At 41.5% G+C, this 25,376-nt stretch overlaps 3 protein-coding genes across 3 annotated transcripts; all 3 read left to right on the top strand.

The window, feature by feature from the left end:
• The first annotated feature begins 71 nt into the window (after nucleotides 1-71).
• Nucleotides 72-10,509, top strand: LOC307026803 (uncharacterized protein). Its single transcript, XM_079694940.1, has 6 exons — nucleotides 72-321; nucleotides 2,397-2,459; nucleotides 7,717-8,052; nucleotides 8,273-8,347; nucleotides 8,489-8,587; nucleotides 9,267-10,509. Exons 1-6 carry the CDS (start codon nucleotides 198-200, stop codon nucleotides 9,389-9,391), a joined length of 822 nt encoding a protein of 273 aa, XP_079551066.1. The 5' UTR covers nucleotides 72-197; the 3' UTR covers nucleotides 9,392-10,509.
• Nucleotides 10,510-13,393: 2,884 nt separating this feature from the next.
• LOC307026804 (butyrophilin subfamily 2 member A1-like) lies at nucleotides 13,394-20,387 on the top strand. The gene is made up of 5 exons (XM_079694941.1): nucleotides 13,394-13,622; nucleotides 18,612-18,947; nucleotides 19,168-19,242; nucleotides 19,384-19,481; nucleotides 20,030-20,387. Exons 1-5 carry the CDS (start codon nucleotides 13,562-13,564, stop codon nucleotides 20,075-20,077), a joined length of 618 nt encoding a protein of 205 aa, XP_079551067.1. The 5' UTR covers nucleotides 13,394-13,561; the 3' UTR covers nucleotides 20,078-20,387.
• Nucleotides 20,388-21,591: 1,204 nt separating this feature from the next.
• On the top strand, nucleotides 21,592-25,344 carry cdc6 (cell division cycle 6 homolog; the record flags this gene model as incomplete). Its single annotated transcript, XM_079694943.1, has 4 exons — nucleotides 21,592-21,761; nucleotides 23,706-24,009; nucleotides 24,631-24,885; nucleotides 25,145-25,344. Coding segments are annotated over exons 2-4 (747 nt in total), but the record flags the coding sequence as incomplete, so codon positions are not given.
• Nucleotides 25,345-25,376: the final 32 nt, after the last annotated feature.

A 25,376-nucleotide genomic window follows, 5' to 3' on the forward strand; every position in this document is an offset into this window, starting at 1 on the left:
CATAACTGTTGTTTACAACATCCAAACCGGCCTTGAGTTTATTTAATGTTGCTTTAAATACAAGAACGCTGGCGTTCCCTCGCCGAAAATCCTGCAGAGTTTCCTCTCACTTCAAGACGCCGCAGCGAGAGGAGTCTCCGGCTGCTTCGCCTTCAAAGCGCGAAACCCAGAACCTGAACCTGGGTCGCATCGGACCGATGTCCCCGAGACGCCCTGCCGTCGCCCGGACCTCCGCCCTCTCGTCTCCTCTCTCACTCAGAGCTCCTCCTTCCTCCCCCCGTCTGCAGACACGACTCCCCCTCAGCCCCAGGAAACGCACAGGTGAAACCCGTGGTTCTAGGTTCTGCAACTAGGCTTCATTTCTTTAGTCTAAAACAACTTGAGAACGGCCACAGAGTGCTTCAAAGGTGCAAATAAAACACCTTAACACGGCTCCTGTTATTCCCACAGTTATTCAAAAAGGCTTAGGTTGGTTTAAATCTCTACAGGACTGTCTCAGAAAATTAGAATATTGTGATAAAGTTCTTTATTTTCTGTAATGCAATTAAAAAAACAAAAATGTCATACATTCTGGATTCATTACAAATCAACTGAAATATTGCAAGCCTTTTATTATTTTAATATTGCTGATTATGGCATACAGCTTAAGAAAACTCAAATATCCTATCTCTAAATATTAGAATATCATGAAAAAGTATACTAGTAGGGTGTTCAACGAATCACTTGAATCGTCTAATTAACTCGAAACACCTGCAAGGGTTTCCTGAGCCTTGAAAAACACTCAGCTTGGTTCAGTAAACTAAATCACAAGTATGGGGAAGACTGCTGATCTGACTGCTGTCCAGAGGACCGTCATTGACACCCTCCATCAGGAGGGTAAGACACAAAAAGAAATTTCTCAAAGAGCAAGCTGTTCACAGAGTGCAGTTTCAAAGCACATCCACAAAAAGTCTGTTGGAAGGGGGAAATGTGGCAGGAAACGCTGCACAACCAAGAGAGATGACCGCAGCCTTAACAGCATTGTGAAGAAGAGTCGCTTCCAGAATTTGGGGGAGCTTCAAAGACAGTGGACTGAAGCTGGAGTCCAGGTATCAAAAGTCACTGTTCACAGACGTGTCCGGGAAATGGGCTACAATAGCCGTATTCCCATGGTCAAGCCACTTCTGAACTCAAGACAACGGAAGAGGCGTCTGACTTGGGCTAAGGAAAAGAAGCACTGGACAGTTGCACAGTGGTCCAAAGTCCTCTTTTCAGACGAAAGCAAGTTTTGTATTTCATTTGGAAGTCAAGGCGCCAGAGTCTGGAGAAAGGCTGGAGAGGAGCAAAATCCAAGTTGCTTGAAATCCAGTGTGAAGTTCCCACAGTCAGCGATGGTTTGGGGAGCCATGTCAGCTGCTGGTGTTGGTCCACTGTGTTTCATCAAGCCCAGAGTAAATGCAGCTGTGTACCAAGATATTTTAGAGCACTACATGCTTCCGTCTGCTGAAAAGCTCTATGGAGATGAGGAATTCATTTTCCAGCATGATCTGGCACCTGCCCACAGTGCCAAAACCACCAGTAACTGGTGTACTGACCATGGCATTACTGTCCTCGATTGGCCTGCAAATTCCCCTGACCTGAACCCCATAGAGAATATGTGGGGTATTGTGAAGAAGAAGCTGAAAGACACCAGACCCAACAATGCTAATGAGCTAAAGGCCGCTATTGAAGCATCCTGGGCATCCATAACACCTCAGCAATGCCACAGGCTGATTGCCTCCATGCCACGCCGCATTGATGCAGTAATCCGTGCAAAAGGATTCCCAACCAAGTACTGAGTGCATTAATGGACATTTTCAAATGTTTGATTGTGTTTTGCTGTTATAAATCTTTTTTTTTTACTTGGTCTGAGGAACTATTCTAATTTTTTGAGATAGGATTTTTGAGTTTTCTTAAGCTGTATGCCATAATCAGCAATATTAAAATAATAAAAGGCTTGCAATATTTCAGTTGATTTGTAATGAATCCAGAATGTATGACATTTTTGTGTTTTTAATTGCATTAAAGAAAATAAAGAACTTTATCACAATATTCTAATTTTCTGAGACAGTCCTGTATAGGCGGTTACATGGGAGGTTTTTCTACTTCACAGAACTACAACACATCAGTTCAGGGACTTATGCAAGAGGAAAATCCACCTCTAAATTTATATTTCAAAATAAAATGTATGAAAAACAACAACAACGTTGGATAAGCCCTACTTTTTTTAAGCGACTGTTCTCAATCTGGTGTTGTTGGTGTTGTTGGCCTGGCTTGCTTATCAATACAACAATGAAAGAATATTGAAATGATAAGATGTTGAGTTCCTCCACATCAGCTTCACCCGGAGATTTAATCGTGTGTCTTTTATTTTGAAGGAGACGATAACAGCTGTAACCTGGGCGGCTCCTCGCAGATGATGTTGTTGGACAGCCTCTCAGGTTATTATGGTCTGCTGAGTCATAACGTCTAGTAGCAGAGATGGCAAAAGTACACACATCCTTTACTCAAGTAGAAGCATAGCCATGGGAACATGTTTCAAATGGGGGGTGCTGTGGGGATGACACCAGGGCTGGTTTTGACCAATTTGCTGCCCTATTGGCAAGATTTTAGCTGGCAATGAAAAACCTCTACAAAAGACACTACAAACAGAGAAACATATTGACATGGTGGACTATTTAGTATTGCATGAACATTGAACATGTTTTAATTGTGGGGTGGACTTCACATCCTCTAGGGGGGTCCGGGGGTGCCCCCCCAGGAAGATTGTTTTTAACATTTTAAAGTAAAATGCTTCAATCTGGTGCACTTTGAGCGCCCAATTACTAGAGACTGATCGAGGGGATACAACTCTAAACACCCATATGAAAAAGATTGGTTGGCATTTTAATAATCAAATAAGTATGTGAACATAACCGATAACCTACCATAGCCAATAACAAATAAATGTAGGCTAACTTGTTTTATTTTTGTGGTTCATTTATATCTTATCAGTTAACATTGATTTATTTATGCATATTTTTAAATCTCTCCAGTTTTAAACAATATTTTTGGTTTACTGTCCTATAGTATACATTGGAATGATTTCAAACCTGTTTTTATTTATCCTAATAATTATAAAGGAGTGCCTTGGAAATATTTGTTTACATAAATTGTGATCAAAAACTTTGAGACCCACTGAGATAACTTAGACTAAAGTGAACTAAACACTCAAGAGTCCTTTACCTCACTGTGCCTCTCAGTCTGACAGGACAGAACTCTCCCTCCACATTATTGTAGAAACAGCTTCTTATATCCGTTAGCGCAGCAGAAGCTAACAACATTCCCCGCCGGTACAGGTGCAGCCCCTCTCTCTATCTATCTCTCTCTCTCTCTCTCTCTCTCTCTCACGCTGGCTGTGAGCTGCGGGCGCCTGATAAGCCAACATCCCCCACTTTCATCACTTAAAGCGCCCATCGTACGGGGCAAATGAAAAATGTAACCGGGGTGAAAAGGGTGTTATCTTTACTTGATTATGAATGTTGTTACGTCAAGGCCGAAAATTCATTTTTTTTAAATTATATTTGTATTTAATCTTGTGGAAGTGCAGATCCCCTGTCCTCCACCAGGGGGTGCTGCAGCACCCTCAGCACCCCTACTTCCCACGGCCCTGAGTAGAAGTACAGATATTTGTATTTAAAAATACTCTGGTGAAAGTAGAAGTACTGACTAAACTTCTTTACTCAAGTAAAAGTAAAGAAGTATGGGTTTTGAAATGTACTTAAGTAAAAAGTAGCCAGTCAGCTGGTAACTGGACCTCAATTTATTAATAGACCTTTAAAGATCTTCCATTTCAAATTGTAATACTGTCATTGTCCTATATACACAGACTGTGTTTTCTGTATGACACTAGGTTGCAATAGGCGCCCAATGACCCTAATGATCACCCCCCCCCCTGCAGCTTTAAAATAAGGGGTTTGAGAGAGAGAGAGAGACAGAGCCCCCCTCCGACAGAGCCTCCCGAGCCCCCCTCCGACAGAGCCCCCCGAGCCCCCCTCCGACCGAGCCCCCCGAGCCCCCCTCCGACCGATCCCCCCGAGCCCCCCTCTGACAGAGCCCCCCTCCGACCGAGCCCCCCGAGCCCCCCTGCGACCGAGTCCCCCTCCGACAGAGCCCCCCTGCGACAGAGCCCCCCTCCGACCGAGCCCCCCGAGCCCCCCTCCGACAGCCCCCAACCGACCGAGCCCCCGACCGACCGAGCCCCCCGAGCCCCCCTCCGACCGAGCCCACCAAGCCCCCCTCCGACCGAGCCCACCGAGCGACCAACCGACACTCCAACCGACACTCCGACCGACATTCCGACCAACCGACCGACCTACCGACCGACCGACACTCGGACAAACCGACCGACACTCCCTCCCTCCCTCCCTCCCTCTCTCGTTAGCAGCATAAATAGCAGGGCCCCCCTCCGACAGAGCCCCTCGAGCCCCCCTCCGACCGAGCCCCCCTCCGACCGATCCCCCCGAGCCCCCCTCCGACAGAGCCCCCCAAGCCCCCCTCCGACAGAGCCCCCCGAGCCCCCCTCCGACAGAGCCCCCCGAGCCCCCCTCCGACAGAGCCCCCCGAGCCCCCCTCCGACCGAGCCCCCCTCCGACAGAGCCCCCCGAGCACCCCTCCGACCGAGCCCCCCGAGCCCCCCTCCGACAGAGCCCCCCTCTGACCGAGCCACCCGAGCCCCCCTCCGACCGAGCCCCCCGAGTCCCCCTCCGACCGAGCCCCCCTCCGATCGAGCCTCAGTGTCGCCCCCTGCTGCTCCACTTCCCCCCCTACAGCCGGCAGGAGCTCAGCGACATCGTGCAGGACCGAATCTCTCAGGTACACACAGATTAAACATGGGTTAGGGCAAAAGTTCACAAACCGTGATCAGGGCCAGTCTGAGCCCACAACTATTAGTCAACCAAAGTATAACAAAAAAAAAACACACAAAACTACCTCACCTACCAAACACAAAGTGAGAGAGTGAGTGAGTGAGTGAGTGAGTGAGTGAGTGAGTGAGTGAGTGAGAGAGAGAGAGAGAGAGAGAGAGAGAGAGAGAGAGAGAGAGAGAGAGAGAGAGAGAGAGAGAGAGAGAGAGAGAGAGAGAGAGAGAGAGAGAGACCCGCCCACTACCAAGCATAGAGAGAATCTCACGCCCACTACCAAGCACACATTGCAAATATAGCAGGGAGAAAGGCTGCATGTCTTTAGAGAGGAAGGAGCAGGACTTGAAATGAAGAAACTCTTACTTTTGTTGCTGGTTGCTGAAAATATCTTGGGTGAGTTGCTAACTTAATTTGAGAGTCTGCTTATTGAGGACACAATTACATTAGAGTGAAAATCATACTTTTATATCAGGATGCTTTGACTATTCTAAGAGTTTTTTTACCTGTTCAAAATTCTCACAAAAAAAGAGCGTATTATTAATTTAAGAGGTTGTGTGATTCTTTATTCTCGCTTCACTTTCAGTGCCCATTACATTTAGAATATATGTTATTACTTTGGCCAGCGTGATCTGGATCCAGATTAGGTTTCATTAAAGTACTTTCATCGTTTTAGCAGCAGCACATTTACTCAGACAGGTGTGTGTGGAATTATTTATTGGAATGTTACCAAATGACATTCAGATGCTTGAGATTTTGTAAAATGTAATTCAGTAAATCTGTCTTTAAAGTAAAGCTGAATGAAGAGTAAAAAGTACATTACGTTTCATATGAAGTGGACTAGAGGTATAGAGTAGCAGAAGTACTCAGGTAAAGTAGGCTACCATCGACTGTATACATATACAGTACACTATTGGAAGTGTTCTTAAGCACAGTGGTTAAGGAAATGTATGCTACTAAGTTACTTTCCATGTTGAATTGCTATTCAAGGAGCAGATTGTAGTTAAAAAGACCCAGAGAGCTGTTAGAGCAGAGATAGGCTCTCTACTTTCCTCTAAGCTGAGTTTAGTCTAATAAGTTTCAAACTGAGGTCGATCGATGCTCAGCGGCCTCTGCTGGTAAGAAAGGTCAATAAGAAACACGTGTCCCCTCTTCTCCATGTCTCTTCTTCATCAACATGTGTCCCCTCTTCTTCATGTCTCTTCTTCATCAACATGTGTCCCCTCTTCTTCATGTCTCTTCTTCATCAACATGTGTCCCCTCTTCTTCATGTCTCTTCTTCATCAACATGTGTCCCCTCTTCTTCTTGTCTCTTCTTCATCAACATGTGTCCCCTCTTCTTCATGTCTCTTCTTCATCAACATGTGTCCCCTCTTCTTCACGTCTCTTCTACATCAACATGTGTCCCCTCTTCTCCATGTCTCTTCTTCTTCAACATGTGTCCCCTCTTCTCCATGTCTCTTCTACATCAACATGTGTCCCCTCTTCTTCATGTCTCTTCTTCATCAACATGTGTCCCCTCTTCTTCATGTCTCTTCTTCATCAACATGTGTCCCCTCTTCTCCATGTCTCTTCTTCATCAACATGTGTCCCCTCTTCTCCATGTCTCTTCTTCATCAACATGTGTCCCCTCTTCTTCATGTCTCTTCTTCATCAACATGTGTCCCCTCTTCTTCATGTCTCTTCTTCATCAACATGTGTCCCCTCTTCTTCACGTCTCTTCTACATCAACATGTGTCCCCTCTTCTCCATGTCTCTTCTTCATCAACATGTGTCCCCTCTTCTTCTTGTCTCTTCTTCATCAACATGTGTCCCCTCTTCTTCATGTCTCTTCTTCATCAACATGTGTCCCCTCTTCTTCATGTCTCTTCTTCATCAACATGTGTCCCCTCTTCTCCATGTCTCTTCTTCATCAACATGTGTCCCCTCTTCTTCATGTCTCTTCTTCATCAACATGTGTCCCCTCTTCTTCACGTCTCTTCTACATCAACATGTGTCCCCTCTTCTCCACGTCTCTTCTTCATCAACATGTGTCCCCTCTTCTCCATGTCTCTTCTACATCAACATGTGTCCCCTCTTCTTCATGTCTCTTCTACATCAATATATGTCCCCTCTTCTTCACGTCTCTTCTACATCAACATGTGTCCCCTCTTCTCCATGTCTCTTCTTCATCAACATGTGTCCCCTCTTCTCCGTGTCTCTTCTACATCAACATGTGTCCCCTCTTCTTCATGTCTCTTCTACATCAACATGTGTCCCCTCTTCTTCATGTCTCTTCTACATCAACATGTGTCCCCTCTGTGGAAAGAGACTCTGAAAGTTTCAGGAACAAAGATTCTCTCTCTTTTTGTCCTGATCCATTTCTATAAAAACCTGTCTGAAAATGAGCTGATCAGATTTTGGCCACTTTATGTCATAACGATGTTTTGTCTTGTGTAACCATTAGCCAATCAGCAACCAAGGTAACCCCCCCCCCCCCCCCCCCTTATCACCTGAATCTCCTCCTAGAGCACCATTGTGTTCTTTGTAACCAAATCTCTCTCAGAGGGGCGTGGGGAGGGGCTCCTTATTTTCATCTAAAGTAACAGACAGAGAATCAGCACTTTGGAAACAGGGCTGAAACAGAGGGGATTATGGGTAATGCTGCAATGATCTGTTTGGTGTTTCAGCCAATCAGAGACAGGCTCTGGATATATCTGAGACCTGTGATATATTGATGAGAAACAGTAAAATAGGGGACCTTTAAAACTAAGTTTTTTTTTTAAAGGCTCTAAAACTGTCCAAATGTTCTTCTCCGCAGCACTGCCTCTTGCATTTCTTCCCTCTCAGCCTGTCCAGGCGGTGGAGGGAGGATCAGCGACTCTTCAGTGTCGTCTGGACCCCCCCAACGACCTGTCCTCTAAAACAGTGGAATGGAATAGAGGACTCACCCTTTACGTTCATGTTTATCGAAGTCGGCGCGACGACCCTGATTCCCAGATGCTTCAGTACAGAGACAGAACCACTCTGAATCATGGAGACCTGACCAGAGGAGTCTCGACTCTGACCATCTCCAACGTATCTCTGTCTGACAATGGGTCTTATGAAGTCTATCTCCCACAGCTGGAGGTCAGATGTTTGACTCACCTCACCGTTGGTAAGAGTTTAATACTGAACAGGAAGCCCTGAGAGACAAATCAATTACCAGCATATCAGCATCTTTTGATAACAACCAACAAACCACACAAAACTCAAAGCCCAAAACTCACCTTAAACATTACAATGTGTGTTTATGACTTTAAGAAACAGGAAGGGGAAAAGGGTTTAACAGATTTATTGTTTTTAAGGGTTTTTTCCTCACTTGACTCTTTCAACAGTAACAAAGGAGCAAGAGGACCAGACCAAGAGGACCGACTCCAGCACAACCTCACCTCCAGCTGGAGAGAGAAATGGTACTTTATTTTAAACCTCTGTAGAGAAATGTAGAGTCTTTGTCCCTCTGGGTAAAGGACAGTCTGATAGTGGGAGTTGATGTGAACCTGCATCACCTTGGCTCTTCTTGTAAACTGAAATCTCCTCTGATTTTATTCCAGATGCTTCAAACAGAGAGGCTGGTCGTGCTGCTATCATTCCCACAGTTCTCCTGATTCTCGTTCTCGTTGTTCTGCTGGTTCTGAAGAACGGAAAGATCTGTAAGTTACAAAACAAAACAAATATCACAATATGTCTGACCCAACACACTCACTGGTAAATATCTAATCAGCCAATCACGTGGCAGCATCCACTGTATTGAGGCATGTAGACATGGTGAAGAGGACCTGGTGGAGTTCAAACAGAGCATCAAACGGGGAAGAAAGGTGATCTGATAGGGCTTTCACACCAACGCGGTTCCCATTCTAGCTCCTTGCTTGAGCTTTTCTGGTTCGGAACCGTTTTTTCTTTTCTGCCCCCGTTCTGTTCACACCGCCCAGAGCCCGACTGGTGCTGCCGCTGCTGCGTCATGACGTCACCGTTTAGGTTGCTGATATTCTCCCCAACGGCGAGCCTACAGCTATTTGTTTATGTGTTTTTAAAAAAGCACCAGAAGCGTATACGTATATGTTCGTGCCCTTCCACTTTAGTAAATACAAAAATGCCACTGCATTTACTGTACTTAAGTACATGTTTGAGGTACTTGTACTTTACCCGAGTGTTTTCAGAAATTCCCTCTGAGGGAGCACAGGGATTGTAGCCTCTGCAGACCATTTACATGCGCTGAAACCTGAAGAACTGCAGGAGAGGGAGACCCCAGAGAGCAGAACAGGGCCTCAGAACACACAACCTCTCCTTAATTGTATGAAGTCTCTAAAACTGTGTTTAATGTTTTCACAGCGATTTGTAAGAAAGAAGGAGAGCCGAAGACCTCAGAGGGAGATCAGCAGAGCGCTGCAGAAGAAGGCCTGGTGGGGTCAAAGGTCACAGACAGCAACAATCAACCATCAGATATGGTCTATTAAAGGGTCAATCAAGGCAGAATAGACCTTTCAATATCCCCTGATATGGGCCATCAATCAATATAACATCTCTATTGTGACAGACGAGGTATCATGTTGGATTCATGATGTGTGTGTGTGTTGTATTACATTGAAATCATGTCATTCATTACCTGTTTTACCCACTAGGTGGTGATATCCATGTGACTTAAAGAAAACAAACAAATATAAGTCCTGCAGTTTCATCACAATAGTGATATCTGTATTTATGAAAATATTGTGATATATGATCCATACTGCCCAGTCCTAGAATAAACCATCTATTTATAAAGTTTAAAATAAGTATCTAAACATCCTTATATGATATGTTTCATCACAAATTGACCCAGGAGTTTTTCAGGTCACTAAACTCTTATGTATATATTTGGAAAAACATTCATCAGTGTTTCTGATAAGCAGAAAGAGATTGATCCATGTTCAATTTAATAATCACAAATCTCTTAAGTGGCATCAAAATGTCTTAAATCGATCTTTCAAACATTGTTTTAAACTCCGAAAGAAGGGAAGGATATTACGAATCTTATTTTTTTTAGAAAATGTTAATTTCTTTGTATTTTCTGGAAACGGTTATATTGTAAAATTGGTCTTGAATTTAATTCTGAGTGGCATCAAAAGTCTGGAATCTGACTCTCGTTGAATTATAAGATTGTTTCCAGCACCTTGTTGAGTCTCTGCCACCAAGAGTTAAGACAAAAGAGGGTCCATCCACTATCAAGGGGAACCTCAGGGGTGTCCAAACTGCTGCCTGTGGTCCACTTTGAATTGTCCCTCAGCAAACTCTCAAAGTTTATTGCAATACGGCCCAAATGTGACAATTACTGGATATCAAACACACTGCTTCCACACATTCATGTACATATGTCTAATAACTATATTTATTTGTTGTTCTTTTCTTTTCACTATATCTGTAAAGCATATTTGAGCACCTGTAAAAGCGCTAACAAAATAAGTCTATTTATTATTAAGATGTATATGTGATCCAAGATGTGTATATATATGTTCATTTTATTTCATCTCTTATTTCATAGTTTTCTTTCATTTTTATTTGTATACAGTTTATATAATAAAATATCGATACTTGGCATCCGTGTAGAATATCGCCATGCAAAGTATCGCGATACTATGCTGTAACGATTATTTCCCCAACCCCTAGTCAGCTGGTAACATGTACATAGCTAGAGTGTAGTTATGCAATGAACATCTGAGGTCACAGGCTCCTCCAATAGTGCAACACAATAACACAGATAAAATAGTTAAAATAAAATAGAATAGAAGCATGCAAGCATTTTGTAAGCCCTTGGTTATCCAAGGCTTTGGATAATAAGTACCTTTATATGTACGGAGTACAGTGGGACAATGTTTCTCATACAGTGATATGTAGATTTTTAGGAAGGACTCATATGCAGCATTTACATCTTCTACATAAACCCCTCTCCACTCTTCCTTTAAGAGGTCATTCCTATGCGTCTTTTGCTTCAGCAGTCCTTACCCTGACATATCTACTGCGAGTCTCTTCCTTCTTTTTCTTTAATTGCCAATCATATGTTACAAATACAGGTAAATGGTCGCTTATGTCATTTATTATTAGCCCACTCTTAGCAATGTTTTCCATGACATTTGTAAAGATATTGTCGATCAATGTTGCACAAGTTGATGTTATTCTACTGGGCTTGGTGATTAGGGGATAAAGCCCCCTGCTGTACAATGAATCCAGGAAATCAGAAGTTGTTTTGTGTTTAGATACATTTAGAAGGTCGATGTTAAAATCCCCACGAATAATACATGTTTTATTTTCATTTAGACCATCCATTAATACTCCTAAACTATCTTTAAAAAGCTCTACATTTGATCCTGGTGCTCTATATGCACAAGTCACAACAACATTTCTCTTCCTTTCCATTTCAATTTCTATAGTTATGCATTCCATTAAATCATCAGTCACAATTGACCAGTGGCGAGCCGTCAGGGCCCTCTATGCCCTCTGTGAGGGCCTAAGATATTCTACAAAATAATATTTAAAAACATTAAAAAATATATATATTTTTTTGTTGTTATATTTTTCATTAGTTTTAACAAAATAACTTGATTTAATTGTATTCAAAATAACATTTCCAAATAAATAAATCCTTCGAATCTGCCTATTCAGTTTCTGTTGGAATGTGAAGGGTTACATGAAAGAAGCTCTTCTCTGCGAGTTACTGTGAAGAGAGGAGCTGTTGGACGTCCAGGCGGTCCAGCTATGAATTCATAGAGGGCCCAGCTATAGTAACTGAACGAGAGAGTAATGTCAAATGACAGTACAATTGACCAATCATATCTTCCCTCTAAATGGGTGGGTGATCGCGGACTTTATTACAAGTTCCGCCCGCTGTGAAACTTTTCTTGTCAACAGCGTTAACTCGCCTTCAAAATAAAAGCATGCCAAATTACACTTAAGACATACAACTGCAACGAAAGTAACAAACACAATGCAATATCCTTTTCAATTTCAAAGAACATAAATAGGGTTATTTACAGGTGTTGTTTTGTGTGGTAGAGGGTCGCTTTCATTGATGCGTTTTGCAACCCGGGCCGTTGTTTTGATATTCCGCTGAAGTATGCGCTGTGACGTAATAACTCGAGGGAAAGGGTTGGGGTCAGAGGCGGTCCGAGGGCCTAGGTATAAAAGTCACGGCTCGCCACTACAATTGACATTTTTTTTCAACCAGTGTGCACTTTAAGACGCTATCCACATAAAGAGCCACACCCCCTCCTCTCTTATTGGTTCTGTTGATATGGTGTAGCACGTAACCCTCAATTTGGAAATCAGTGACTTCGTCTTTATTTAACCAAGTCAATGGCAATTACTTTGAATTTACTTTTAAATGTATGTAGGTAGTCAATGATCTTATCAAAGTTTGCATACAGACTCCTGCAGTTGAAATGTATTAAAGAAAATGTATTTTCAAGTCCAACATTGTCATTAAATTGATCATCAGTATAATATTTACACGAGTCACTTATATGATTAAACACATCATTCTCTGAATCGACATCATAATCAAAATTGTACATGTTATACTGTGTTGTCAAATGTGGAAAAGATTCCGAGTGGCTCAGTCATTTATTTGTTGTTATTGTTTTCCATGTACGTCTGCAAGGAGTTAACTCCCTCCACACATACCTGTTCATTCCTTTGCTCTTTCATGCCGATCAAGCGGGTCAATTAATGTCTTTACGTCCGACATCAGCTCACATCCTGGGGTTCTCCGGTTCCTGGAGCGGTGTGTCTGCCATCCTGAAGCCTGAAGAGTAGACTCCAAGTCCGGTTCTCCTGCTGGACTCTCCATGTTGACACCATACTCCAGTAGACCCTGTGTCGCATCTTGTGGGTTGTTAAACACCCTGACTTTTCCGTTTTTCTCGAATAATTTCAGTTTAGCAGGGAACAGAATGCGGGATTTGATGTTTCTTTCCTGGAGCTGCTTCCTTACTTGTCTTTATTTTGCGCGCTCCTTGAAAATGAAACACTTCACTTCAACATTTGAACAGGAAAGCTGAAAAAGAGGAAGGGTTTCTCTTTCAGGACGGACATCCAACAAAATGTGTTCAAAATAAAAAACATAATAAATTAAACGTAATTATATATAGATGTTGTTCCTATTGTATTGCATATACAGTTTCCAGTAAGCCCGAAGTTATGTTCAATATGCTGCCCGATGAAAACAGGAGGTGATCCTGCTTACATCGTGCACATTGAACATTGAACATCATTGTGCATTATGTTCAATGTGCACTCGGAAATCTGAGTTTCATTGCTTTACATTTGCGACCGGCTACCGTTTTTCATAAAGCCTGTGTATTTAGTTTTAGATTCTTCGAAATGGATGTTACAGCTGTGATTTTAGGACGTTTTGGGGTATTTCCTCATACTTTGACATTTATATGGTCATATCTAAAAAAAAGACAATGAAAACATTGAAAACATTAAAACTAATTTTAGTAACTGTCCCTGAACGCAGCACAAGCAATAGTATGTCTCTGAACGCATCACAGGCACTTTAACTTGCTGAGTGAAAGGCGAAACACACGGTGCCTCACGGACATTCAGCATCATCTCTCTTTGAAGCTCGTTCTCACTTCACTGTTAATAAAATGGGATTCTCACCAACAACAGAGCTGCTGATTATTCTACTGACTGCAGGAACAGTTTCCGGTGAGTTTGTTATTTTTCATTGAGTCTTGTTTTAATTTTTATCAGAGGTCATTTTCCACTTACTTCTATTTCTCTGCCTGATGCTAAAAATGGAATTAGTGTTGGCTATTTTTCAGCTCTTTTGATAAGAAGTCGTTTTGAAATATTGTATAACATATAGAAGAAGAGTCAGACCTGAGGAGAAGTGTTTTGTCTTTTACAGTTTAACATTTTAACTTCATGTTGCACTCTGAGTCGAGCCGGAATAAATAATAAACCCCAAGATGTTCTGCCTGATCCCAAATGTCTACACTTAAAAAAAGTCAGACAAGTTGCCAGAGAGAAGTTTCAATAATGTGTTAAAATGCATAAATGGCAGCTGAAAGGTGAGTATGTTTGTGTGTGTGCTGCAAATGCGAGGTTCACTTACACTCGGTTATCTGACTCGCATTGCTGTACATTTGTAAAAGGCCTGCTGCATACATTTTACAAAATTCTCCAAAACCGGAATGCGTTTACTCAGGTAGAGGTTCTCAACCTGTACGCCAGCTCCCGCTAGTGGTATGTGGAGGAATCTGACATATAACTTTTTTTTGGAGAAACCAGCTCGAGTTAGCTAGAATTTGAAAATACACAACCGGAAAAAATATGCCACTTCCTTACAGAGCCTTCCACAGATGACATTTTTTTATGGATTTTTTGTCAAAGCACTTCAGATATTCATTGCTATCGGGATGTTAAGAGCATTCCATGGAATATAACAAAAAGTGTACCTCGAGCCGGTTTCTCAAACTTACCTACCCCACCTTTAACCTTTACACATAACACAGACATATAAAATACTGGAAACACAACTAAGTAAACAAAAAGATGGAAAGCAGTCATTACATTGTGCACATTTGGGACATTAAGGTACACTACTTATTACTGCAAAAGCAGCTGATGGTAAGGACCTCAGACAACTTCAATTTAAAACAGGCTATAGGGACAAGTAGGCCTACCATCAGTTTGAGGCTTGATTGAATAACATTAATGAAAAAATAAATCATACTATCAAAATACTACAACGAATGAAAATAAGCTTGAGATAATTGAAACTGTGGTTTAAATTAGTTCTAATAGGCTATTGCGGTTTTTAGATTTAGAAACGAAAAACATTTTTAATTGTATTTCTGGCGTTGCTAATTACGACCTTACTACCCGCTAACGTTGCAAGCAAGCTAAAGAAAGAAGAAAGCTGAATGATGTTAAAAACGTGGCTCAAAACTGGAGGTATTCGGAAGAGAGGTACAGAGGAGAATACTACCAGCAAAAGGGAATGAGGAGGAGTCATCAATCGAGCACAAGCGCAGGCTCCGCAAGCAACGCAAAAGTGATATGCACAGCCGCTGTGATGGAGGAGAGAAGTGACTCAGGAAGAAGGCATTTGCTCAAATAATGGAGAGAAGGCTGTGACCGAGGTCAAATGCTGAAAAAGCACACACTTGTCCTTAATTGTTGTCTTTTTTCTTATCTTTTTTACTTTGCCACCACAGAAATGGCAATAGCAAACATCAGCAGACTGAAGATGAGCTATTAGCCCTTAGGCTCATTTGCTCCTGGAGGCTTCATTATTATTTTGGAACTGAATTCCCAATTGGACATTTTCTGTTACGATGTAGGTTGTTGCAGGAGGCCTACATTCAAACTTTGGTATAGGTCCAGGAAATGACATGTGTGTACAGTTGACATTTGAGAGATCCTGCATTTTAACATTGGTCATATGGTGGTACTTGGAGAGCCAACTATTTTCTCAGGTGGTACTTGGTGTAAAAAGGTTGAGAACCACTGTTCTAAGGTATAAATCCCCTCATGACAAAATGTGTCAAGGTAAAGTCAAAAACAAAAGAATCTTACAAAGCGGTATTTTTCGAGCAGAACCTGAACCTACCACGCCCTTATGAAGGAATTAACCGTTTGTTCCGTGTTTCCAGACATTGTCACCCATGATTGATCTCAGTCCAAAACACTCAAAAATAATGACTATCATCCAATATTGTTTTAACTACATCATAACTAACTTATAATGCATTCATAACCGTACAATGCTGTTGTTATTTAATGTTATGGCCCAAAAAACATTACACCGCATATTTAAGTAAAACATGTGATTCAATTCACTTATTATATTCCCTATAGTGAAGACAGTGGATTATTAAATTATCCGACTATAATAGACTAATATTAGAAAACAATCTCCCCAAAAAAAGTTTGGACCCGAACACCAAATTATACACTTTTTTTTAAGAGACCTTCAGACTCTCAAAAAATCAGTTTGTAAGTGTTTATATAGCTGTTGTGGAGGATATCATGAAGCCTTGTTCCGATTTAAAAAAAAACTAGAGCAGTTATTATATAATTTTAACTTGAAACGGGTCACGGGAGACCCGAACAACAAGGGTTAGGTGAAAACAACCTGCCTAAATCAGTCAGCTGGGTATGTTGATGGGAAGTCAATCTAGTCAAAAATCTTAATTATTATTCTTTCTCCGCCTCAGACGATTTGACAGATAATAATATCGTAAGCTTTTGCTAATATCTGGTTTGGTGCCATAAGGAGAAAACAATCAGAATCAGAGCTCCTTTATTTGCCCCACAACGCGGACATTATTACAACGGCAGAAGTACAGTACAGATAAAATAAAGACAACAGACAAGTACACCATGGTAAAAACAACAACTAAGTAGCAGTATATCTTTTTTTTAAAGGGATCATACAATGATAGAAGTAGCTGGTACCTACAGGTCGTTGAAGGAAAGACGTTTGAAGAAACCCACAATGAGAGGCATCGACAGTGTATTCCAGACTGTGTGCATGCACACAGACTGTGTGCATGTCCAATAGTTGAGAATACATATCCTATAAATCATATTTGATCTGGAATATATAAATACATTTACGAGTAAATAAGCAACAGCGAAGGTGCTTCAACCGGAAGCTGGCCTAAACGGTAGACTATGAGCCGGTGAAACATTATCATTCTTCTGAACCAAAGCAGCGTAGTATTAGTTACGTCTCCCTGGAGAAAAGTATAAAGTCGCTGAATAAGTTGTTCTACAATTCAATCTAGCTTCGTCCGTTTAAGAGCAGCGAGAGAGAACAGCTTCACAGTAACCGCCATCAATGTCCTGAGAGTCATGTGCTACGTAAACGGCGACGTCATGACGTCACGTACAGCCTGGCGCTGGTTTTCGGTTCACAAGGGACTATTCCTTTAACCCTTTAACCAGTCCGTTGTGATTCTGTTCCTCACTGCTTTGGTTTGAAAATGGGATTCACACAACTAAGGTTGCTGATTATTTTATTATTTGCTAAATCAATCGCTGGCAAGTTCATATTATTATTCATTAAGTCTAGTTTAATGATAATATAAACACAGGTAGGCCTACAGTCATTTCCCACTTTAACTGGGCTACTATTTGACATGGATGAGGAATTATTTATTGGGATGTTACCAAATGACATTCAGATGCTTGAGATTTTGCCTATTTTGTAAAATGTAATACTTTAAATCTGTCTTTAAAGTAAAGCTGAGGAGGAGTAAAAAGTACATTATATCCATCTCATATGCAGTAGACTAGAGGTATAGAGTAGCAGATGTACTCAGGTAAAGTAGACTACCTTAGATTGTATACATATACAGTACAATATATATTGGAAGTGTTCTTAAGTACAGTAGTTAAGGAAATGTATGCTACTAAGTTACTTTCCATGTTGAATTGCTATTCAAGGAGCAGATTGTAGTTAAAAATATAAAAGATAACACCTGAGACCCAGAGAGCTGTTAGAGCAGAGATAGGCTCTCTACTTTCCTCTAAGCTGAGTTTAGTCTAATAAGTTTCAAACTGAGGTCAGATCGATGCTCAGCGGCCTCTGCTGGTAAGAAAGGTCAATAAGAAACATGTGTCCCCTCTTCTCCATGTCTCTTCTACATCAACATGTGTCCCCTCTTCTTCATGTCTCCTCTTCATCAACATGTGTCCCCTCTTCTCCATGTCTCTTCTACATCAACATGTGTCCCCTCTTCTTCATGTCTCTTCTACATCAACATGTGTCCCCTCTTCTTCATGTCTCTTCTACATCAACATGTGTCCCCTCTTCTTCATGTTTCTTCTACATCAACATGTGTCCCCTCTTCTTCATGTCTCTTCTACATCAACATGTGTCCCCTCTTCTTCATGTCTCTTCTACATCAATATATGTCCCCTCTTCTTCATGTCTCTTCTACATCAACATGTGTCCCCTCTTCTTCATGTCTCTTCTACATCAACATGTGTCCCCTCTTCTTCATGTCTCTTCTACATCAACATGTGTCCCCTCTTCTTCATGTCTCTTCTACATCAATATATGTCCCCTCTTCTTCATGTCTCTTCTACATCAATATGTGTCCCCTCTTCTTCATGTCTCTTCTACATCAACATGTGTCCCCTCTTCTCCATGTCTCTCTACATCAACATGTGTCCCCTCTGTGGAAAGAGACTCTGACAGTTTCAGGAACAAAGATTCTCTCTCTTTTTGTCCTGATCCATTTCTATAAAAACCTGTCTGAAAATGAGCTGATCAGATTTTGGCCACTTTGTGATGTCATAACGATGTGTTGGCTTGTGTAACCATTAGCCAATTAGCAACCAAGGTAACCACCCCCCCCCCCCCCCTTATCACCTGAATCTCCTCCTAGAGCACCATTGAGTTATTTGTAACCAAATCTCTCTCAGAGGGGCGTGGGGAGGGTCTCCTTATTTTCATCTAAAGTAACAGACAGAGAATCAGCACTTTGGAAACAGGGCTGAAACAGAGGGGATTATGGGTAATGCTGCAATGATCTGTTTGGTGTTTCAGCCAATCAGAGACATGTTCTGTTTATATCTGAGACCTGTGATATATTGATGAGAAACAATAAAATAGGGGACCTTTAAAACTAAGTATTTTCTTTAAAGGCTCTAAAACTGTCCAAATGTTCTTCTCCGCAGCACTGCCTCTTGCATGTCTTCCCTCTCAGCCTGTCCAGGCCGTGGAGGGAGGATCAGCGACTCTTCAGTGTCGTCTGGACCCCCCCATCGACCTGTCCTCTAAAACAGTGGATTGGAATAGAGGGCTCACCCGTCAGGTTCATGTTTATCGAAGTCGGCGCGACGACCCTGATTCCCAGATGCTTCAGTACAGAGACAGAACCACTCTGAATCATGGAGACCTGACCAGAGGAGTCTCGACTCTGACCATCTCCAACGTATCTCTGTCTGACAATGGGTCTTATGAAGTCTATCTCCCACAGCTGGAGGTCACATGTTTGACTCACCTCACCGTTGGTAAGAGTTTAATACTGAACAGGAAGCCCTGAGAGACAAATCAATTACCAGCATATCAGCATCTTTTGATAACAACCAACAAACCACACAAAACTCAAAGCCCAAAACTCACCTTAAACATTACAATGTGTGTTTATGACTTTAAGAAACAGGAAGGGGAAAAGGGTTTAACAGATTTATTGTTTTTAAAGGTTTTTTCCTCACTTGACTCTTTCAACAGTAACAAAGGAGCAAGAGAACCAGACCAAGAGGACCGACTCCAGCACAACCTCTCCTCCAGCTGGAGAGAGAAATGGTACATTATTTTAAACCTCTGTAGAGAAATGTAGAGTCTTTGTCCCTCTGGGTAAAGGACAGTCTGATAGTGGGAGTTGATGTGAACCTGCATCACCTTGGCTCTTCTTGTGAACTGAAATCTCCTCTGATTTTATTCCAGATGCTTCAAACAGAGAGGTCGTCCTTGCTATCATTCCCACAGTTCTCCTGATTCTCTGCGTCCTCGTTGTTCTGCTGGTTCTGAAGAACAGGAAGACCGTAAGTTAAAAATCAAAACAACTCCTGCTTCATAGGGCTGGACGTTATGGAGGAGAACTAATATCACAATAGGTCTGACCAAATATATCCCTTGATTTTGTAACAGTTTAGATTTGACTCCTCAGCAAAGTGAATATAATGGCTTAGAAATAACTGAACAGCAATAATTATCTGGTCATTTCAGAAACTCACTCAACTATAATTCAGCCTTTACTACCATGCAGATACAAATGAACATATGCAGTATAACAATATCCAGAATCTATGATTACATCTACTTTCATATGACAACACAGATATAAGATCATCACGAAGGCCTGATGCATGTTTGGTAAACCAAGATTACCAGTGAAACCAGTTGGTGTTGCTTTATTCCACTAAACACATGTGCTGCTTTTTGGCTGTAAACAATGCAGTTTGGCTTTACATGAAATATCACATGCTTCATGTCTGAGTTTTAGATTTATAAAGAAAGATTGAGATGACATGAATTAGTTATTTCACTTTTTCATTTGACATCTCTCCCAAACTTGGTTTCTCTCTTTCAGAGGGATGGATGGAGACGCTCAGAGGAGGACAGAGATGTTGGGGAATGAGCCAAAATGACCAAATATCTCTACCTCCACTCAGACTGCAGACATTCAAGTCCTCCTCAGGAACATCGTTCAAACTGTGACCAAATACCTGCAGAACTAGACGTTCCCATCGAGCTCAGGCCTACTTTGTGTTTACTGATTAGCACCTGCTAGCTTCCTGATGCTACTCCTTCTTCTTCCCCATCTACTGTAGAAACTACTGAAGGTGAAGTGCCTTACACACATCAACAATCCAAAACCTCCAAACTATCCCTTTAGTGAGATTAGATCTCTTGAAACCACATCAACTGGTTCTTGCACCAACCTGAAGGAGGAGCTCCTGTAAATAGATCTAATGCAACAAACCAAATGAAGGCTCCAGCCAGTTTAGAAGTCTTTTTTTATTTATTTTAATATTTGTTGTTCAATCAATCATGTTCATAATCGTTGTGGGAAACACTGCCGATTAATGAGGAGGAATGCTGTATGAAACCATGTGTCAGATGCCTTTTGATTTTTCTTTTAAGTATGTTTGCTTCTTTTTAAATATATTCTGTTATTTATACTATGACTTGAATTGCATGTGTCGCTGTTTCTCAATCCAACACAACAATAGTTTCTGCCTTTATTTCATGTTGTAAAAAGGGACTAATCTGGAATGTGTTGACAACGCTCTGCTGTGCTATAAGGAGAAGTTATCATATGTTCTTGTAATTCAATAATTTCACTTGTGTGCTATTTTGAATAATGTTACTTGAATATCAGCGAGGTTGGCTCACACTGTCCCATTTCAGAATAATATATATGATATGTTTTATAATGATTGATCATTAAAGTGTTCTCAAAACTGGTGAAGGTGCAGCTAGTTTGAATGACTTTGTATACTGCAGGGTAGCTTGTGAATTTACTCCAGGTGGAACTAAAGTCTGATTTAACACTTGATTATATTTCACATCATTCATCCACATCTGTGAAGTAACTAAAGGTATTAAATACATGTAGTGGAGTAAAAGTGCAAAGTAGCAAAAACTGGAAATACTCAGTACTTGAGTAGATCTCCTTAACACCACGATGAATCCAGGAACATCATATAACATTAAAACACTTATGGGTTAACATTTGAGTGAATAATGAGTATTTCCATACGTAAGTATATTTAGCTGATTACATACTTTTACTTTGAATGCAGTACTTTAACTCAAAGTGAAGTATTTCCATGGTGCTATTCGGCCTTGAGTTTATTTAATGTTGCTTTAAATACAAATACTCTCTCAGTAAAACCATTACAACCACATGTAGAGAGTTTTAGTAGATGGTGATATTTAACCCGGACTCTGGCATTCAAAGTGCGTCACGTTACAGACTTTGGAAACATCACATTTCCCGGGAAAATAGTGTTCCATTTAAACTCCCGCCACACCACCTGCCCTGGTTATTGAAACTGTGACGTACGTCCGGCCAGAAACGCTCAGCCAATGAGCGTTGGGGGAGCTGTTTGCTCTGACCAATCAGAGAGCAGCTGAGGGGGAAGCGAGCAGCTGTTGCATCGGAGGAGGAGGAGGAGGAGGAGGAGGAGATAGAGATTTGGCGCAAGTTTCGGCTTCAGTGTGTAAAGACAACGGAGAGAAAGAGATTCAGAGGGCTGTAAGACAAGATAAAACACTCTACTTTCAACTGAGAAGACTTCCTGCTACTATTTATAACGGTAAATATATCATTAACTCTTTATTTTAAGTAGTGGAAGGTGAAATGTGGTTGTAAATCGTAACCGGAAGAGAATTATTCTACTGTTCAGATTCGCTTTGCTGGTTTATCGTCTAAAATACTCCTAGTAGCTTATTTTTCAAGTTATGCATTTTACTCCAGAGGTGTATTTTTGTTAAAAGGATATGTTTTAGATGAAATATCATTCATTTTCATGGCGAAATCTGGTTATTTCGTTGTGATAACGCCACCGGTTTCGCGCCATTTGACAACCATACTATAGTGTTTGGTCTGCTGGTGATTTCGAGTAAACACAACTTCCAAAATAAGGATCTATACACTTTGACAGGTTACTATAATGGTATTAAGTGTGTGAAAATTGTTTTTAGATTAATCATAATGTGTAACATGTGGTAATATTGAGGAATTCAATTCACACAAGCTTTATTGTACACTTTCATTTACACTTAAAACAACACTATTTTGGTCTAGACAAAAACATACAGTGCAACCTTTGGATGAGAAGGAACATAAAGATAATATCATAGTAGTTTGTGTTGTGTTTTAAGGTTGATTTCAATTGCTTAGTGTGCTAGGGAAAGATAGCAGGTGCCACGACCAACATGCCATCAACTAGTGGAGGAAAGTTACTCAAGTACAATTTTGAAGTACTTGAGTTTTAATGAAGTATCTCCATGTAATGCTACTTTATACATATCAATGGAGTCTCCACTACCCAGCAGTATGTACATTAGGCAGAATAAGCCCCACATGTTAACAGCTGCAACATCAAAACATGAACACATTACTTTATCAGTAAATCTAATAATGTTAAATATATCTTGAATTTGGCTAAATGAGTGTTTTTGATACTGTTGGTATATTGTGACACTAGTACTGTTGTACTCGTATAACAGAGTAATAGTTATTTTATTTAGCCCCATACTTATTTAGTTTTTGGTTCTTATAGCATGCTTGGTGCTAATAACTAAAGCAGGAGTTTGAATGTATGACATTTGAAAACTGACAGTCGAAGCTTCGTTCACCAACATTAGAAAATGTAAAAATAAAACATCACATTATTAACAGCCCTATCATTTATGTGCGCATGGATTATGTTTCAGTTTGAACCCAAAAGGCCCAGCTACCAGTACTTTTACTTAAGTTAACATTTGGATGCAGGACTTTACTAATAGAGTTTTGCTTCTTTGGTTTAACTACGGAGTGCTTCTTTCTGCAGGGTCTCCGCGGGGTCTTAAGAAGTATTACAAGTTGATAAATCAATTTAGCGAAAATGAATGTTATTAAAAAGTATTAAACTGCATTCTCCAAGGTGTTACATTTTGTAGCTTGTTTTCAATAAGTATCTAAATTGTCCAAAGAGGTTGTATTCTACAGTCTGCCTGAATGTAATCATTGCGTAGGTGTGTAGTGTGATTCTGTGTACTTTATTTATGGCATCCCGTTGGATTTGAATTCATCTGAACAGAACATCGCACGCTCACTGCTTGATAGCGCGTGAAGGTCCGTTTACGCCGGTTGCTAAGCGACATCGTTATGGGGAAATGCAGGTCTGCGTCCAAATGGTTGGAAGATAAGGAGGAAGGACAATCAATACTGTATATAGTCAATGTGAGGTAAAGTGTGTCGCCAAGGTAACCTGTTAAAACTCCAAGTGGCGATAAGGTCTTAAAATGTATGGAAAGGGTCTTAAAAAAGGTCTTAAATTTGACTTCAGGATTCCTCATATACCCTGATCTAATTGCATTCTTGTGCTTATCATTTTGTACTTTTACTAAAGTAGAAGTTTGAATGCTTAACATTTGACGACTGAGATTTGTAGCTTCAACAAAAACCTCACAAAAGCTTAAAATGTGAAAAACCCCTCTCACACACCTCTAGCTTTTTTGATGAACTAATGGATTATTTTCCTTTTATGTTTCAGTTTGAGATCAACATGCCTAGCACGCGCTCTCACGGCCAGGCTCAGCCCACGCTGGCGTTCCCTCGCCGGAAATCCTGCAGAGTTTCCTCTCACGGCAAGACGCCGCAGCGAGAGGAGTCTCCGGCTGCTTCGCCTTCAAAGTCCAAAACTCAGAACCTGAACCTGGGTCGCATCGGACCGATGTCCCCGAGACGCCCTGCCGTCGCCCGGACCTCCGCCCTCTCGTCTCCTCTCTCACTCAGAGCTCCTCCTTCCTCCCCCCGTCTGCAGACACGCCTCCCCCTCAGCCCCAGGAAACGCACAGGTGAAACCCGTGGTTCTAGGTTCTGCAACTAGGCTTAATTTCTTTAGTGTAAAACAACTTGAGAACGGCCACAGAGTGCTTCAAAGGTGCAAATAAAACACCTTAACACGGCTCCTGTTATTCCCTATATCCTTTAGTATGGCATATGTATAAATCTGTGTGTGTGTATATATATTTGTTTTTGGATTCAGGATTGTGGGAAACGGTATTTTGATCTCTCCATCTGTACAAACTGAAAGATTGACAATGAAGTTGACTTAGTACAAAAGACTTAGTTGAACAGTTATTCAAAAAGTATTAGGTTGGTTTAAATCTCTATAGGCGGTTACATGGGAGGTTTTTCTACTTCACAGAACTACAACACATCAGTTCAGAGACTTATGCTAGAGGAAAATCCACCTCTAAATTTATATTTCAAAATAAAATGTATGAAAAACAACAACAACGTTGGATAAGCCCTACTTTTTTTTTTAAGCGACTGTTCTCAATCTGGTGTTGTTGGTGTTGTTGGCCTGGCTTGCTTATCAATACAACAATGAAAGAATATTGAAATGATAAGATATTGAGTTCCGCCACATCAGCTTCACCCGGAGATTTAATCGTGTGTCTTTTATTTTGAAGGAGACGATAACGGCTGTAACCTGGACGGCTCCTCGCTGCTCGGCTCCCCCCCGAAGCAGAGCAGGCCGGCCGTGAATTCTCCCAGAAGGCTCAGCTTCGGCGAGAACTCTCCGCTCTCCGTTCGCCGCCGGCTGGTCCCGTCGCTGTCGCCACGGAAACCATCGTCTCCCAACACCGGGTCGTCACCGCGGCGTCAGGACACTCCCGCCGGAACCCCGGAGGGAAAACAGGCGGTCTCTCGGCTCTTTGCAGAAAGTAAGAGGCGCTTATATTTGTTTTTAAGGTCACCTATTGGGCAACATCCACTTCTTATAACCAATCAAATCAAACGATCAACAGACACATTTATACATGTGCACACATTAAGACATAAATAAAAACACAACAATCAATATATACAAAATAACAGTCACTTATATTAGAGAATATACATTAGTGCAAGACTGCCCATATAAGATAAGGATGCATTTGACCTCCTCTTCATCGTCCTTTTCCTCCCTTGTTCCCCCTGCAGAGTCGAGGTTCCTGAGCGTGAAGCAGGCTTTGCACACGGCCCTCCCCGAGCGTCTTCTGTCCCGCGAGGTAGAGCGAGACGCCATCCGGTGCTTCCTGAGAGACAAAGCCCTGCAGAGAGTCCCCGGCAGCCTCTACATCTCCGGAGCGCCCGGCACCGGGAAGACCGCCTGCTTCAACTGCGTCCTGAAGGAGATGGAGGTACTGATATGAAACTGTTAGAAAAATCATTT

Source organism: Notothenia rossii (genome assembly GCF_949606895.1).
Source record: "Notothenia rossii genome assembly, contig: scaffold_227, whole genome shotgun sequence".
Taxonomy (NCBI): Eukaryota; Metazoa; Chordata; class Actinopteri; order Perciformes; family Nototheniidae; genus Notothenia; species Notothenia rossii.